Here is an 18972-nt window from a genome sequence, read left to right on the forward strand (position 1 = left end):
GACAAAGATCAACAGTAAGTGTGATGCTAGTCTGAGGTTGGACAGGCAGTCGTTGGGCAGATGTCCTTGTAGAAGTATTTTTTGGGGGTGTGTGTAAGGTTGCGATGGCTTTTGTGGAAGGGTGTGGTCTTTGCAGTCTTTTGGGATAGTTATCCAGCATACAAGTGTGAGAACCCACTCTTCACAGCCTTCCCCCGCTCTATTTGTCAGGGTTCGTTTTTAACACTGGTGGCTCCATTCAATTCTGACAGCTTTCACAACTCAAAACTATATAGTCACACTGATGAGTTAGTTAAAAGAATTGGCCGTAGGCCGGACCAATAGGCCTGGATCTAATGAAAGGAAATTTATGCTAGTTTTATAAGGAGACTCCCAAACCTAACCGGTTTACTGGTAAAAGGTAGAACATGGTCTAGAACCCAGACTTTGACTGCCTTTCAGCAATACAATGAACATCTGCAAAGGTAGTTCCTCTCTTCTGGAGAAGAGAAGCGGTAGTTCCTGCCTTCCGGAAAGTGTTCAGATCTTACGAAGAACGTATAAAATTAGGAGGGATATATGATGCATTAGGAATTCACTTCTTGAGCTATCAGGGTGGTAAAGAAAAGTCGGAAACATGTCATTGAGGAATAATTGAAATAATTGGGATACTTTCTCTGGGAAGAGGGAAGATCTGGAGAGAACTGAGAGCCAACTACAATTATTTGAATAGCCTAAGTACACAGAAAATCTTATTCTGTGTGTTCTCAGAAGAAAAAAGCAACGGTCACATGGATCTAAGTTGCAGGGAGGCGGATTTCAGCTTCATATAATATGTGCTAAGAACTAGAGCTGAGCATTGACGGAATGTGCTCACTCACCTGAAACATTTAAATGGAAGCTGGCTGGCAATCTTGTTCTTTCATTTGTTTATTTATTCAGGAATATATTAATACATTCATTCTTGCAACCATTTTACATATTGAGTGCCACGTACCATTCTTAGAGCTTTTCTGCGTTGACTCAGAACAACCTCATGCAGTAGGCACCGCATGTTCCAGATGGAAATACTGAGGCACACAGCAATTAAACACCTGGTTAACACCTCACCACCAGGAAGAGGATGCGCCAACATTGAAACCTAGTCAGACTGACTCTAGCTAGTATCCTCAGCTCTGGCCAACACACTAGGCTACTTTTCTACAGTGCTGGGATGGATATTGAGGATGTGTGACCTGTATGGGATAGGAAGTTAAACTAGGGAAGTCCTCTTTCAACTCTGAAGGATCCATGATTTTATCTGTGTCAAAGAGAATCTCTAGGAGTATAGTAAAAACAATCGCCATTTCTGAGTGCCTACGAGGTGTTTCATTGAAACTCATGATTCCTAACCAGTTCTTAGCCTGACTACCCTAAAGAATTACCTGGAGAATGAGACCCTGTTAATGGTATGTTTTTAAGTTTTCCAAGTGATTCTAAAGTGCAGTCAAAGTTGAAAACTCTGTATATAAAAGAGCTCATTTAATATTTACAACAACTCTACCAAATAACCCGTCACCCCCAGTTTACATATTAAAGGACCAAGAGGTTAAGGAACTTGTGTCTTGGATGTGAACCCAAGTCTCTGCAGCTTACAATACAGCTTCCCAATCCCTTTGTTATTAAAACAAAAGTACCTTCTTGTACCTCTCCAGTTATGCTGCTAGTCTCCGGGAGAACAGGAGCCTCTCCCACCTGACCTGCTCTACTGCTTCTTACAGGTTCTTCAGTCACTGTTTTTTGGACCCAGAAAAGCTGGGAATAGATCCTGGTATTTATTGTCTGGTATTGCTACTTCAGAACACTGGGCAAATTCCTTGGGTTCCAGTATTTCCTCCCACGTTGTACACAACCTGACAATAACTGGGTTTGTGATATGAAAGTTTATTACATGGTACCGTTAGCCCTTTGAGGAATATACCGTTTAAGACAGCACGGAGTAACGTGTGGTGCTTTTGCCTGGACACCAACGTCCTTTTTGCTGTGGTTCAACTCCTTTGTTTTCAGAGTGATTTAGTTACTTACCATAATTGCTTTTTACTCTCTTTATGATTATCTTACGAATAAACTATGGGCTCTCTTTATTAGAATCTACATCCAGATAACATTCAGTTATAGTATGTTAAAAATAAATGTATTCAGGAAAAACAAGACTGAAAAGTGGAAAGTGATCTCCTGAAGTCATGAGGTTTATGAGAGCAGGAAGGAAGATCGTGAGATTTAAATCACTAAGAGGAACTTGACCCTTTCTTTATTCCTGGCTTTAAAGGGCACCGTAAGTGAAGGAATGCGAGCGCCCTCTGGAACTTAGAAGGACTCTTGGCTAACAGCCAGCAAGAAAGCAGGGGCCACTGCAATGCCTAGCATAATAATATGCTCAGTAGTTTTAAGAATTAAATTAGGAAGACAAAGGAGAAAATAGCATTTAGGTGTGTTTGTATCTATCGGAACAACTTTACTCACAATATGTGGTAATTTATAACTAAGATCTGTAATAATTGAATTATCTGGATAATTCTTTCTTTTAAAAAAATCAGTTACTCACTATAGAGTAACATAGTAGCCTGTGTATCCAAAACTGGAAGAAATAGAAAATATACTGAATGACAGAATGTGAGTTTTAAAAGATTTTGCTACTTAAAGTTTTCTACTGTTTGATTCCTAGCCCCATCCCCCAAGCCCCAAAGGGCATATATTCTACAATTAGGTGGCAGGAAAGAAAAGAGGAAGGAAGAGAAGGAGAAAAGGACGAAAGGATGGAGAGAGAAAGAGGCAGGAAGATTCCCAGCTAAAAAAGAAAGGAAATAAAAAACATGTAAACACACACACACATTTTAAAAAGTAAAACATTATTTTGGTAACCCAGAAGAATGCCTCTAAAATATAAAACTTATTAACATGAATATCATGTTAGACCATATCTTTTTTATTTTTTTTATTTTAGAAGCAGGGTGTTTCTCTGTCACTCGGGCTGGAGCGCAGTGGTGCGATCCTAGCTTACTGCAGTCTCAAACTCCCGGACTGAAGTGATCCTCCTGCCTCAGCCTCCTGAGTAGCTGGGACTACCGGCATACATCACTATGCCTGGCCATTTTAATTTTTTTGTAGAGATGATTTGGCTGTGCCCCCACCCAAATCTGATTTTGAACTATAGTTCTCATAAGCCCCATGTGTCATAGGAGGGACCTGGTGGGAGGTAATTGAATCATGGGGCAGTTACCTCATCCTGTTCTTGAGACACTGAATTCTCACAAAATCATGGTTTTATAAGGGGTTTTATTCCCATTTGCTCTGCACTTTTCCTTGCTGCCACCACGTGAAGAAAGAGGTGTTTGCTTCCGCTTCTACCATGAGTGTAAGTTTCCTGAGGCTTCCCTGGCCATGCTAAACTGTGAGTCAATTAAATCTCTTTCCTTTATGAACTACCCATTATCAGGTATGTCTTTATTAGTGGTGTGAGAACAAACTAACACACACGGGGCCTTGCTATGTTTCTCCTGTTGGTCCCTGACTCTGGGGCTCAAGGAGTCCTCCTGCCTCAGCCTGTCAAACTGCCAAGATTACAGGCATGAGCCACCGCACCCGCCCGTATCTTGATGACAATCTAGAAGACAAGTGTTGAGGTAATCTACTGTTATCCCCCAAATCAGAAGAAGGCATCATTGTGACGTCACTGCAAGGAAACATGGAACGTAGCCTAATGCCCAGTGGAAGGGAGGCAGTCACACTCCACTCTCCTTCGCCCTTGGATCACGTAGCGTTCCACATCTGCTGTAGGCACACCAGTCTGTGTTCAGAGACCAGGAAGGAATAGCGATGTGGCCGGTTAGTCATCCTCACGGCAGGCTTGTGAAAAGCTTTCTCTTCATTCCCTTTCATGTAGTTTAGGAATCATCTAGTTACATGTCAGTACTGGGATTCAAACCCTGATCTAACTATACATCTGATCCAAATAGAACCAGTGTTCCATTCTGCTTCCCAGGCATATCATCGAAGAATGTTGAGGAAACATGAGGTGTTTAGTATAGGGAAGTGGAGGCTTGGAAGGGAGGTGTTTTCGAGCATATGAAAAGCTGCAATATAGACAAGGTGCAGAGAACACCTGTTGTGTCACCCCCTATTTAAAACCCTTTAGTAGTTTTTAGTTGCTAAAGAAATAAGGTATAACTTCTTAGTAAGCTTACAGACAACTTAATGATATGCTACCCATCTCCTTTTCTTTTTTTTTAATTTATTTATTATACTCTAAGTTCCGGGGTAATGCACAGATTGTGCAGGGTTGTTACATAGGTATACACATGCCGTGGTACTGGCTTGCTGCATCCATCGCCCCATCATCTACATTAGGTATTTCTCCTAATGCTATCCCTCTGCAACCTCCCCACCCCCTGCTATTCCTCCCCTAGCTCCCCACCCCCCAGGCTCCAGTGTGTGTCCGTATGTTCTCATTGTTCAATACCCACTTGAGTGAGAACATGTGGTCTTTGATTTTCTGTTCTTGTGTCAGTTTGCTGAGAATGATGGTTTCCAGTTTCATCCATGTCCCTGCAAAGGCCATGAACCCATCTTTTTTTTATGGCTGCATAGTATTCCATGGTGTATCTCCTTTTTGCTATCCATTTGACTCTCCCACTCTGGCCAATAGACTGCCTGCAGCCCTTTAAAGATACAGCCCTCTCTGCTGTGCCTAACGTACCTTTCACATTCTATGCCTGGCCAACTCCTGACCGTTGTCCATGTCTCAAACGCCTCTCCTCTAACCTCCCATCATGTTTCACACTTCTTGCTACCTGTGCCCACAGCACCCTATGTTTTCCTTTTTGTAGCATGCATTATATTAATTGCTTGTTTAACATCTATCTTTCTAAACAAGCTCCATAAAGTGAGGGGCCATATTTCCCTTTTCCAGTTTTGTAATTTAGTACCCAACATAAAACTTGATATACTGCAGGTGTGCTCAAAAAATATTTCAAAACTGAAAAGTAACTCCAAGGGAATTTGAAAATGGAAGGAGAGAGAGGGAGGGATGGACCAGACATAGCATGGCAGAAGGTTAATTTTAGTGGTGAAGCATTTGGGGAAAAGATGGACTTTGGTAACGTGTTTCACTGTGGACCTCTGGAGAACCAAAGTGCACCCTAATGCAAGTTTACCTAGAGAAAGAGAATCTGTGGTGAGAATTAGCTGTTCTGCAGAGATCAGAGGTCTCTGACGGTAGTTGCACCCTCTTGCTGGTGGCTCATCCTGGACCCTGTGCACACACATGGTGTTTGGTGCTTATGAAATGTGTTAGGGGGAAATTTGTTAATTTCTGTTTTATAGCATTAACCATTTCTCATTCCAATTTTGTACTTACAGAGGAAATGAAGGAACCAGATGATCAGGATACTGATGGGGAGAAATCAGGTAGATCAAAGAGTGATGGGAAGCATTCTCTGAGGTCTTCTAAATCGGGATCGAGATGTAAGTAAAGATTATACATATGCACTTTTAAAAGTACTACATGGGCCGGGCGCGGTGGCTCAAGCCTGTAATCCCAGCACTTTGGGAGGCCGAGGTGGGTGGATCACGAGGTGAAGAGATCGAGACCATCCTGGTCAACATGGTGAAACCCCGTCTCTATTAAAAATACAAAAAATTAGCTGGGCATGGTGGCGCGTGCCTGTAATCCCAGCTACTCGGGAGGCTGAGGCAGGAGAATTGCCTGAACCCAGGAGGCGGAGGTTGCGGTGAGCCGAGATCGCGTCATTGCACTCCAGCCTGGGTAACAAGAGCGAAACTCCGTCTCAAAAAAAAAAAAAAAAAAAAAAGTATTACATTTAGGTAAACAGTCAATTTTTATAGTAGAAAAGAAAGAGTGGACTCTCATAAAATAGATCTCTTATAGTCCCTTTTCCCATAAAGCTATAGGAAGGTGGGCTTCATAAGAATGATGGAGTTGGCAAAGGAAAAAAGACTACATGGAGTCCAGGAAATGAGAGATTCAAAATAAAAATAGGGCAAAGGTAACGCCCACGATGACACCTGGGCAGCCACACAGAGAGCAATTTTCTGTGAGTAAAGCAAGGAAAGGGGAATTGTCACCTCCAGGAAAGTTAGAAAAGGTTAAATGATAGAGTATCTGATAGATGCAGGCAGAAAAGGGAATTGAGTGGAATTCGTAGAACTATGGCAAGATGTGGGAAGACTTACCAGGAGATTCCAGAAAGTCAGGAAGTGAAAATAAATGAGAAAATTATTCGTTATAGAAAAGTGGGTTGTTAAGAAGGAAATAATAAATTCTTAACTCAGGAATGAGCATTATTAAGCCAATATACTAAAAACAGTAGGCATGGACCTCACTGTAGTTTTGTAGTGCTTTAATTATACTGCAAGGCAGAGAGATAGCAAGCGGTGACAGAGATTTAACATTCTTAATCTCCCCATGACAAACACTGTCTAAAAGTGACTAGAGAGAGCATGATAGCCATATTGTTTAGAAATACGGAGGTAAGTTTCAGAAGATTAAAAGCTAAAAGTGATACTTTTGGAGAGATACGAGAAGGCTGTTAAGCAGGGAAAAGTTGAGTATTTTTTTAAGTTGAGTATTTTAAAAACAAGTCTCAGAATTACTTGACTTTTTATGTTACGGGCATGTACTTCAATAAAAATAAAAATTTTCTAAAAAGTCCAAAAAATAGGCGAACTAATTCTTTTTTTTTTTTTTTTTTTTTACAATCAAGTAGATGAAGTGAGCAAAGTAATTTTTAAGTAGTGCGTATCTGAGTTGATAGAACAGAAATGGTTTTCCCTGACAAAACTCGAAGTTCCTTGAGGGCAGTCTGTGTTTGCTGGTTCATCACAGCTCCTGGCACACGGGTTGACACTAACCTGTCCACCCCTGTAGTCTAGAGTTCTCCTGTGAGAGCTGCTAAGTCTCTAATGCACTTTTCTGATGACAGCGTAGTGGAAAGAGACCTGGACTTTGGTTTTCAGTCCTCGATCTACCATTTAGAGATGCTTGATCTTGGAAAAATGATCACATCTTTCTGAGCCTCGATTTTCTCACCCATTAAAACAACAATTATGAGTCACTCAGGAACTAAATAGGATAACATGTAGAAGAATTTCATAGACTTCAATGGAATTAAAAAGGAGGAATTTATAACTAGGATTTTTGAAAGATGGCTGGCTCTGACTGTCAAAATGTTAGGTATCTTAGTGGAATCTTGACTTTTTAAGGTTCTAATCCTAAATATAATTTTAGAAATTTTATTTTGACTGTTCACCTAGAGAAGATGAGGTCCTGGGAAAATCAGTACACATGCAAAATTGGCACTAACTTGTTTTAATCTGTCTCAGACATGTCTTGTAAATCCACAATTTCTCCACGTTATATTTTATTGTAGGCACTTGTCTTCTCTGGTTTGCACTCTTGCAACGTGGATTTCTGCCTAAGTCCTCCTTACAGATCTCCCTCCACACCACCGCTCGAGTTCTTTCCAGAAACTATGATTATATCACGTACCTGAGACACTTCAGTTTGTTCCTTCCTTGCTTTTCCTTTTTCATTTTTCTGTGCTCTCTACATTTCTGACAGAGGATTATCTGAGTGTTGGTTTCCAGTCCTTGGCAATGTTTTCCTGGATGCTACCGTCACGTTTCCCTGGATGGATTTAATGATAATGCCCCTTTGTCTAGCACCAGCTTCAGGACCTCCCTTCCTTAGGATCAGATCGTCTTAGGGGCAGACCTTTTCAGCTGTGACCTGGCCCAGTGCTCAGCTCATTAACTAGTTCACACATCGTCGGACTTAGAATCCCAAATGATAATGTGAAACGATTTGCTGGTATTCTGAGCATCCTGTATCTTGTTGCCGTGTGAAGAGGTCTCTCACCTGGTTCAGCCTCATACCTGATAGCTGCATTCCCCCCACCCCTGGAAGCCTTGATTTGCTCTCAGGCTTGCTAACACATCAGGGCAAGGTTTGACTCTTTGGGATTCTCATGTAGAATGAATAAAAGTCCTTGTATTCCACCCAAGCAGAGAAGTTGGAGTAGACTTGTCCCCATACTTAGTAAGAGGTTTCTGCTATCTCTGAGTTCTATTAAGAAATTTAGGTCGAGTGTGCCAGATAAACCATCCATCATTTCCCACAAGGGTGAAGGACTGTTAGTTACTAAGGCATTGATTTCTGAGTCTTATCCAAGGACTAAATTATTACAGACCTTATTTAATAGTTTTGGGAAGTATTTTGTTCTTTTCTGTTTTCAGAAATATTTTGTGTAGACTTGGTATAATTTCTTCCTTAAATGCTTGGTAGAATTTACCAGTAAAGCTGTCTGGGCCTGGAATTTTCTTAATTAGTGGGAAAATTTTAACCATGAGTTCCATTTTTTAAACAGATGGCTGTCTGTTTCTTCTTTACTAAGCTTTGCAAGTTTGTATCTTTAATGGAGTTTGTTCACTTCTCTTCTAAATTGTCAAATTTGTTGATGTAACCTTGTAAGATCTGTTTTCATTCTTGATATTGGAGATATATGTTGTTTTTCTTTCATTTCTTCATTGGTCTAGCCAGGAGCTTGTCAATATTGTTGATCTTTTCAAAGACTAAGATTTTGGCTAATTTACTTCGTTGTTGTTTTTTCATTTATTTTTCTAGTTTCTTGAGGTGAAACATTAGGCCATTGATTTTTTTTTTGACTTTTGTTCTTTTCTTTCATATGTGTTGAAAGCTACATTTCCCTCCAAATACTGCTTTAGCTGTATCTCAGTTTTAATATATTGTATTTTAACAATAATTTAATTTGAAAAATTTTTTAATTTCTTGATTTCTCCTTGACCCATGCATTATTTTTATTGTGTAATTTAATTTTCAAATATTTGACTTTTTTTTCAAGGTGTCTAATCATTACTGGCTTCTAACTTACATCTGTTGTTTTCAGAGAACAGATATATTCTATATGATTTCAATCCATTTAAATGTATCAAAACTGGTCTTATGTCCCAGCAAGTGATCTGTCTTGGTAAATGACCCATGTGTGCTTGAATGTGCACCCTGTATTGGTAGATGTAGTGTTTTATAAATGCAGGTCAGGATGGCTGATAGTGGTGTTAGGTCATCTATGTCTTCACTAAGTTTTAGACTAGTTGTTCTATCAATTGCTGAAATATATGTGTTACTATACTTAATAGTAACTCCAAGTAGACTGTGAAAAGTTGTTATATATTATCTCTGAAGCAACCACTAATAAAACACAGAATTGCTAAAAAGCCAACAGAAATTTAAATAGAATTCTAAAGAGTAAATAATCTAAAAGAAAACATGGAAAGAGAAAAAGAGGGAAAAAAGAGAGGTAGGAGGAGAAAAACACAAAATAAATTATCAAATGTTATTTGTTAATTTCACAAGCTTATGTTATTAAAATCCAACCATATCAATAATTACATTAATTATTGTTAACTGAACATTAATATAAAAAGGCAGAGATTATCAGTGTGGCTAATAAACACAAGAACCAACTATATGATGCTTATAGAAGATATACATTAAGTATAATGATACAAATAGGTTGAAAGTAAGTGGGTGGGAAAAGATGTATCATGCAAAAAGAAAGCATAACAAGGCTGGAGTGGCTGTACTTATGCCAGATAAAACAGACGTCAAGGCAAAGAGAACTGCCAGTGACAAAGAGGGGCATTTCATAAGGATAAAAAGATCAATTGTTGGGCTGGGCGCAGTGGCTCAAGCCTGTAATCCCAGCACTTTGGGAGGCTGAGGCGGGTGGATCACGAGGTCAAGAGATGGAGACCATCCTGGTCAGCATGATGAAACCCCGTCTCTACTAAAAATACAAAAAATTAGCTGGGCATGGTGGCACGTGCCTTTAATCCCAGCTACTCAGGAGGCTGAGGCAGGAGAATTGCCTGAACCCAGGAGGCAGAGGTTGTGGTGAGCGGAGATCGCACCATTGCACTCCAGCCTGGGTAATGAGAGCGAAACTCCGTCTCAAAAAAAAAAAAAAAAGATCAATTGTTAAGAAAACATAATACTCATAAATATGTGTGCCCCTAGTAACAGCATCACAACACACACAGCAAAAACAGAATTAAAGAAAAACGAATTCCACAGTCACAGTAAGAGAGCGGCCTGGTACTAGTTACTTCATAATAGCCAAAGTGGACATGCCTACTATTAATTTTTGTATATTGTTGTTTTATGCAGTAATCATACTGAACTCTTTTCAAAATTACAATCGATTATAATTTCGTTCTTATGAATTTTTTATAAAGTAGCTCTTATGGATTTTTCTGTATGTGCAACCATAGCATTTGTAGGCTTTCTTATAGTGTTGTGAATCTCATGGAAAAGGTAGGGGTAAATAAGGAGTCCTAGAGGCAAACTGTTTGCAGGAAGCAGCATCTCTGCGGTAGCTGGAGAGGAGAGATCCCAAAGCTTCCTTCATCCATTGGCTGGAGGAAACAAACAAACAAAAACAACGGAAGAAACTCACATATGGAATTGTGGGTCATTCAGCCAAAATCCCAGCAGGTTCCTCTGAATCTCTACAGTATGGCCTTCCTGTCTCCTCGGTCACCTTCCATTGCTTTCTCCTGCACCCATCCTTGTTCAGTCTCCACTAATTCTGCCAGCCCTTTTGCCAGTGGTCCTTCCATCCATTTGCAATTTGGGGTTTTAACTGCTTCTAGTTCTACCAAAAAATGGAGTTTGTGCTTTTAGTGTTTATTCCCAATGTTGATTTTAGATTATTTCCAAGAATCGAAAGGCAAATACTGATTTGTTCTTCAAACCAAAAGTCTTCCACCAGTCTATTTTAGGATTATAAAAATTATAGAAATATCCAGCTCTCACAAAGTTGCCTAAGTGTGCTGATTTGCCAGCTTGATTTAATGTGCCTACTTCCTGGAAAATTAGTTTTTGTTTGTTTGTTTGCTTTCCAAAGTCCAGTATTCTAACAGTGGCACCACCCTTTTCCCAGGCTCGGAATCTCCATTATTTTTTAATACCTCCTCTCCGTCATCTGTATTCACTCTCAATTCGTTAGTCAGTGATCACTTACCTCATCTATCAGTTCTAGCTCCTTTTCCAGGGAAGCCAGAGGTTAGAAGGAGTGTTACTCTTGTAGTGCCCAATCTTGAAATGAGGAAATAGTCTTTGGTTGCCCCAGTCACAAGAAAGAGCTAAGGTGTTATTAGAGCATAGTTCTCTAGGACCCTCCCTTGGGGAATCCACGCTGTGTGTCTGGCCGATTTAGGTACCCAGGATTACTTTCTTGCCATCCAGATACATGAATCGTAAGGAACTCTGTCCCATTCTGCAACTCATTGGCTTGGCCCAGCTTTTCTGTCTTATTCATATTAGTCTTGGGTGTTGTTCCTAATCTTTTAGTCTCATCTCAGATCTACTGTGTACCTCTGGTACCCGGTAGTACACTTGCCATTTCTTCCTTGTTCTTCTGAAAGTTCACCTAGCCCTATAAAAGTATACCCATCCTGCTTGGCATTGTGTATTTTAACCATCTCCATGTTTGGACTTGATCTGAATGTTGGCTTATACCTGGGGCCATTCTACTCAGATTCCAGTTCTCACTCCCAGCTTGTCCTAAAGCCAATATTCCAACTTGTTCCTGGGATACCACTTCCAAGCAAAATCATCATACTCAGAGAAAGTTATGCTTCACTAAGCGTTATTTGTCTTTAACATAACAGGTTCCCTATAAAAGTTGGTAAAATTGAATTTAGTTGGAATTATGATAGCAGCATACCAACCTCTCATTTTTTTATTTATCTTTTCCTTCCCCTAAGTATTTAGTGATAGGAAATAGACTGGAAATGAAGTGAAAATGGACGTTAACAAACAGAAAAGGCTTTTCTATTTTGTAAAGTTACAAGACTGACCAAATAAAATGATTCTTCTAGAAATTTTTGAGTATGTATTAAAATTTATTACATCTAGAGCACAAGCAAATTGGAAGTTTTAGCTATTTTAGAAATAAGGAAATGTTTAATCAAAATTTAGAAATGATTAAAACAAATTTTAATAGCTCCTGTGAAAGAAGATAACAAATTTTTAGAAGATGCCACAGATGAAACGTTGACTGAAGGGGAAGCATCAAATTTAGAAGAAGACTCAGATGAGGAACATTTGGCAGGAAGTTTGAGTTCATTTCAGCATGAAGATTTGCAAAGCGCCGCAGGTAGGTAGTATTAGTTTTCTACCAGTGACTGTCACTGTTTCAAAGACAAATAGCCAGGCAAATTGGACAGTTATAAATCTATAGGAAGAAAAATCTGCAGGATGTGTATATGTGTGGGAATGATCAAAGGACAAGTATTCTGCATATTTTGGGAGGGTATGCTAGCAGCCCTAGACGTGTGCTGTCTACTTCTGAGGACCACATACAGAACTCTCATACTCATTCTTCTCGGTTTTGAGAAGGTATAAAAACGGCTCTACTACACATTAGTGGGAGTTCACCTCTCCCTTGGAAGTGATTGGGAGTTGCCCTTGGAGACTTTGTGCCATGAGCAGAGCTCAGCATTTACAATGATGCATGTGGGCATGATGGCTTTTCCTTCCATGCTCATTGATGACTGTGTCCTATGTTCAGGCCAGCGGCAGTTCTTATGGCAAGAGTGTTGCAGGCTGCATACATTCCTCCTGTCCCTGGGAAATACAATTTTGTATTCACTAGACACTCTGTATTAGTCTGTTCTCACGCTGCTAAGAAAGATATACCTGAGGCTGGTAATTTTTAAAGGAAAGAAGTTTACTTGACTCACAGTTCTGCATGGCTGGGGAGGCCTCAGGAAACTTACAATCATGGCAGAAGGGGAAGCAAACACCTTCTTCTTCATATGATGGCAGGAAGGAGAAGTGCAGCGTGAAGGAGGGAAATGCCCCTTATAAAACCATCAGATCATGTGAAAACTCATTCACCATCATGAGAATAGCATGGAGGTTAACAGCCCCTAAGATTCAATTACCTCCTACCAGGTCCCTCCCATGACTTGTGGAGATTATGGGGACTACAATTCAAGATAAGATTTGGGTGGGGACACAGCAAAACCATATCACTCTTCTTAAACTTTTTCTTTTTTAAAGTATCTCAGCAACCCCCTGCTCCAGCTGCGGAAGAGGCCGACGAGGAAGTTAAAAAGAAAATATCAGAGAGTTTCTTCTATGATTATACGGAGCTTGCTTCGATGCCTTTTGTGACTCTGGATTCAAACATACCACTGGATCTTCTCACACTCGTGTATCCACCCTGTCTAATTATGTATAATTTTGGGATTTTCATTTCTTAGGTCAGAGGTCAGCAAACTACAGTCCAGGGAGCCCAAATCTGCCTTCCCACCTGTTTTTGGAGACCAGATTTTATTGCAACACAGCTACTTCCATTTGCTTACATTTTGTTTATTAGGGCCGCCATCACATAACAAGGGCAGAGGTAAGGAGCTGGGACGGAGACCAGCTGGCTCACAAGGCCAAAACTGTTTACTACCTGCCCTTTAAAAGTGTGCCAACCCATCTTAGGTAACTCTAAGAAGCTTGAATTCTTAGAGATTTGATAGAAATACATGATCTTAAAGTAAGCTTTTGTTGGATGCCAAGTAACCATACTGAGAAATGGCGTTTTCCTGGCTGTCCTTTGCACAAGAGGAAGAACTACAGTTCACGAGACCTGAGTGAAGGAAACCAGAAGGGTCTTACTCCCATTTACTTTTGCCATCGCCTGTTAAGTCATCCATTTCCCTTCTTGAAACACTTACGCGTCTGTCCATTGTAAGGCATTAGTATTTTCACATTATATATCAGATGAACTGTCAAGAGAAGGCAATTCTTAGGAAATAGGGGACACAATAGCAAGTTTTTATTGGTCTGGAGAATGACACTCTTTGGAGGTTGTGGAACCGGGATAATTGACAAGGGGATTTAGTGTTTGCCGTCACATGGCGATGTTAGGCTTGCGATGCAGGTAGTTTAGAAGACGGTTTCGGCCGGGCGCGGTGGTTCACGCCTGTAATCCCAGCACTTCGGGAGGCAGAGGCGGGCGGATCACGAGGTCAAGAGATCGAGACCATCCTGGTCAACATGGTGAAACCCCATCTCTATGAAAAATACAAAAAATTATCTGGGCATGGTGGCGCGTGCCTGTAATCCCAGCTACTCGGGAGGCTGAGGCAGGAGAATTGCCTGAACCCAGGAGGCGGAGGTTGCCGTGAGCCGAGATCGCGCCATTGCACTCCAGCCTGGGTAACAAGAGCGAAACTCCGTCTCAAAAAAAAAAAAAAAAAAGACAGTTTCCACTGAGGTCCGTAGCTGGCAAGTTACTGGGCTCGCCTTTTGGATAGTTCGTGCTTGTCACCACATGGCCGAAACCACTGACTGGCCTCTTACACAAGGAATACTTACAATACTCACCGACTCAGTTTTGCTTTTTACATGAAAACGTAAAAATAGAACACGTTGTTAAATCCCAGCTGTAACTAAACGAATTCGTGCTGAATTACCTTATAACCTAGAATTTTCTCTCTTCATGGCTTTTTTTTTCCTTGTCTTTGGACAAGTTTCTAACAAAACTTCTGCCGTTTGCTTCCTTTTAGCCTTTTTTTCCCAAATGGGGTGGGGTAGTATATTAGAACCCCGTGGAAGCTTTTCCTAAATCCCAGAATGCTCTGATGCCTTCCTGGACCTACTATGCTAGTTCTGTGTGGAGAGGGACTTGGGTACGTGTACTCTGAAGACACCCTCTTTGGCCTGTTCCAGGACGGGAGGGTCTGTATTAGAGAAACGTGCCTAGATTCTAAACAGCACAGTCAGAAGAACCTCAGCTTTTATTCCAATACATGAATTCTCTCTGTTCATGCTAGACGGGTGGCTGTATAAACTGCAGCCTTTTCTTAAACATTTTTAACACCAAAAAGTCACGGAGTAGCTTACCTCACTTTTGGATATCTCACTAGAGAGGCTTTTGGGCCTTGAGTAAAATCCTGCCTCGCTGGGATGCCCCCCAATAGATTCAGTTCTGTTCTCTGGAGATGGAACAAATAAAATCTCTGTATCTTGTGAGGATTTCTAGGAAGAACAAGTCAGCCATCATGCATTCCCTGAGTATTCTTTTAATTAACCCTTTAATGATTATTTATGTATTATATTGATTTTAATTCAGTTTGTAAATTTACGTCTTTTAAATTTTAACAATGTTAAATGAAGTTTAGCCGAAAGCTGCCTCCTTACATACTCTAACTTTGGCCTAAAGGTTTCACTGTACATGGTGAACTATAACCTACAGGGAGTTAGACTCAGTCTGCCCTGAGCCAATTACTTAAGTTTTGGTCAATCAGAGGTGGACAACTATTGAAACTGTGTTAAAATAGGGCAGGCGCCACGCTGTAACCAGTGTGGCTATTTCTGTACTTCATTTTTGTTTTCTGTACGTCACTTTCCTTTTTCAGTCCATAAATCTTCCTGCACGTGGCTGGGCTGGAATCTCTGGCTGAGAAGATGGCCCAATTCTTGAATTGTTGTTTGCTCAGTTAAACTCTGTTAAATTTAATTTGGCTTTTAAGAAAACTTAGTTTTAAGTTTTCTTTCAATAGCAAGAACTGTGCCATTTATAAAGTATCACATAAACCAGGGTATAATTTTAAAAGACATGACACAGAATTTGACAATGTTTAAACAATTTTAAACTGAAGTTCCTGGATGACTATGCACAAACATTGAAAGCCCTGGGCCTTTAGCAGGAATTTGAGAAGAGGCAAGCTAGAAGAGAGGGTGAGATAAGACAAAGAGCGCCGAAGGGACAGCAAAACACATTTTCAGATTTTCGGAACTCCACTAAGGGTCTGCTGCTGTGTCTGGGATTAAAAGGAAAGGATCAGGCCAGGTGCAGTGGCTCACAGCTGTAATCCTAGCACCCTGGGAGACTTGGCAGGCAGATCACTTGAGCGCGGGAATTCGCGACCGGTCTGGGCAACATGGCAAAAAAAAAACCCACAAAAATTAGCCAGGTGTGGTGGTGCACACAGTCCCAGGAACTTAGGGGGCTGAGGTGGGAGGAGCTCTTGAGCCTGGGAAGTTGAGGCTGCAGGAAGCTGTGTTCATGTCACTGCACTCCAGCCTGGCTGACAAAGTGAGACCCTATCTCAAAAAAAAAAGGAAAGGATCAGATTCTAGTTATGCACAAATTAATGAATTGATTCATTCAACAAACATTTCCTGAATAACTAATAGGCTGAAGACAATGTGCTAGGCGTTCTGGGAAATGGAGATGGAGAGAAGCAGCCTCTGCCCTCAGTAAGCTGTAATTTAGAGGGTGAGAATTTGAGAAGTGAACCATCTGACCCCTTCTGGACAGCAGCATGTAAAAGGGAGTTTTCCCGCTGGAATTAAAGATGATAATATTAGATAAATGATAATTTCTCCAATTCCTTTTTGCATCTAAGGTAGTGAAGAAGTGGTAACCCATTTCTGTTCTCATGGCTACTAACACGCTTTTAGCCTTCTGAGGTATTATATTGCTACCTGGGAAGAGGGAAAAAAAGGAAGGGAAGAAGGGAAGGTGAGGGTAGTGGTTTGAAGAGAAGAAAAAAGACGTAAAATTTCTTTTCCTTGAACAGATCCAGTACCCTGAAAGCCTTTCTCTCTTTCTCTCTTTTTTCTTTTTTTTGAGATGAAGTCTCACCCTGTCACCCAGGCTGGAGTGCAATGGCGCAACTCCACTCAGTGCAACCTCCGCCTCCCGGGTTCAAGTGATTCTCCTGCCTCAGCCTTCCTAGTAGCTGGGATTAGAGGTGTGCTACCACGCCTGGCTAATTTTTTGTATCTTTAGTAGAGATGAGCTTTCACCATGTTGGCCAGGCTGGTCTCGAACTCCAACCTCGTGATCCGCCCACCTTGGCCTCCCAAAGTGCTGGGATTACAGGTGTCAGCCACTGTGCCTGGCTATCTCTTTCAATTTAACTATTTGGTAACGAGAGAGGCTGCTTATACTTGGTTGTAATTTCTTTATATTGCACAATTTAAATTGCATTAATTTAAATCTCTGTTCTTTTTACATTCTACATTTTCTTGTTAAACTTTAATATTTCTTTCTATGAAAATTTGTACTTATGAAGAAGTGGAATCCTCTAAAATCACAATTTGTCTTTAAACAAGGGCACAAGAAATACAGATTCCTCCAGTGATCCTTTAGCTTAGATGTTCAGCAACGAATTCTTGTGAACAAAGAATCTGTCTGCTTAGTACACCACAGGATATGCTGCCCTTGTCAACTCTAACTTTATTCATAGATTGGTTTCACTTAACTTGCTTATATTTATATTTTGGGCATATTAATTCTGACTTAAACATACTAACAATATGCATTTAAAATGTGTTTTATATAACTTAGATTTTTTAATACCTCTTTTTAAAAAAGTTATTTTTATTTTAGATTCAGAGGGTATGCATGCAGGTTTATTATAAGAATATACTGTGTGATAGTGACGTGAGGGCTTCGGTTGGTCTCATCACCCATGAGTGAACATAGTACCCAATAGGAAGGTTTTCAGCCTTTGTCCCCTCCCTCCCCCCCTTTGGAATCCCTAGAATCTGTTGTTCCTGTCTTTATGTCTGTGTGTACCCAATATTTAGCTCCCACTTATAAGTGAGAACATGCAATATTTGGTTTTCTGTTTCTACATTAATTTGCTTAGGATAATGGCGTCCAGCTGCATCCATGCTGATGCAAAGGACGTGATTTCATTGTTTTCATGGCTGTATAGTATTTCATGGTGTGTATGTGCCACATTTTCTTTATCCAGTGCACCACTGATGGGAACTGGGTTGATTCTATGTCTTCGCTGTTATAAATAGTGCTATGATTAACATGTGAGTGCATGTGTCTTTTTGGTACAATGAGTTTCCTTCGGGTATATCCCCAGCAATGGGATTGCTAGATTGAATGGTAGTTGAATTTTTAATTCTTTGAGAAACCTGCAAACTGCTTTCCACAGTGGCTGAACGGATTTACATTCTCACTAATAGCATATAAGCATTCGCTTTTGTCTGCAGCCCCACCAACATCTCTTATTTTTTGACTTTTTAATGATAGCCTTTCTGACTGGTCTGAGGTAGTATCTCATTGTGGTTTCAATTTGCATCTCACTGATGATTAGTGATGTTGAGCATTTTTCATGTTTTTGGCTGCCTGTATGTCTTCTTTTGAAAAGTGTCTGTTGAAGTCCTCTGCCTGCTTTTTAGTGGGCTTATTTTTTTCTTGTTGATTTCTTTAAGTCTCTTACAGATTTTGGATATTAGCCCTTTGTCAGATGCATAGTTTGGGAATTTTTTCTACTGTTCTGTAGGTTGGCTGTTTAATCTGTTGATGGTTTATTTTGCTGTGCAGAAAATCTTTAGTGGCCCCCACTCTATTTTGAATCAGTACAATTTTATTCTATAGCATACACACACACAAGCACATACACATGCTACTTACCTACACACCCATACATATACTAATAAGCTCAGAAAAAAAGTTAGTCTATTAATTACATGTATATTTATATGCTCTGTATTAATCAATTTTCATTATTTGTTGATATGAATTAAATTTTAGTTATATTTATTTGAATTTATTATAAACAATTATCAAATGGTGTGTCAGAATTTTACAAACATGTTAGAATTCGCCTACATAATATTTTTATTATGGTCAGTCAGCAAATCTAGCAGGCATCATGAATACAAAGATGATAAAGATACAGACTTTCTCCCATGTTATACAGTATGATTTAGTTTTAGTGGAAGATTGGAAAATAAAATTATCCAGGTGACAACTTTGCTGTCTGTGGTACCCAGATAGGTTTAACCTTATTTATTTTTGCAAAAACAATTAATGGGCTCTCAGGATGCCCCAGGAAAATTAAAATATTAACTAAATCAGAGTATGGGGATAGTCACCTGAT

The 18972-nt window shown here is 40.1% G+C and overlaps 1 protein-coding gene across 1 annotated transcript in view; it reads left to right on the top strand.

The window, feature by feature from the left end:
• CFAP44 (cilia and flagella associated protein 44) overlaps positions 1-18972 on the top strand; it is a 137432-nt gene that overhangs the window by 2239 nt on the left and 116221 nt on the right. The window contains exons 2-4 of the mRNA XM_002807617.6: positions 5377-5481; positions 12063-12215; positions 13124-13277. Coding sequence (XP_002807663.5) covers positions 5382-5481; positions 12063-12215; positions 13124-13277 — 407 coding nt within the window. The 5' untranslated portion in view covers positions 5377-5381. The remainder of the gene's footprint in view (positions 1-5376; positions 5482-12062; positions 12216-13123; positions 13278-18972) is intronic.

This window comes from Callithrix jacchus, chromosome 15 (genome assembly GCF_049354715.1).
Source record: "Callithrix jacchus isolate 240 chromosome 15, calJac240_pri, whole genome shotgun sequence".
Classification (NCBI taxonomy): domain Eukaryota; kingdom Metazoa; phylum Chordata; class Mammalia; order Primates; family Cebidae; genus Callithrix; species Callithrix jacchus.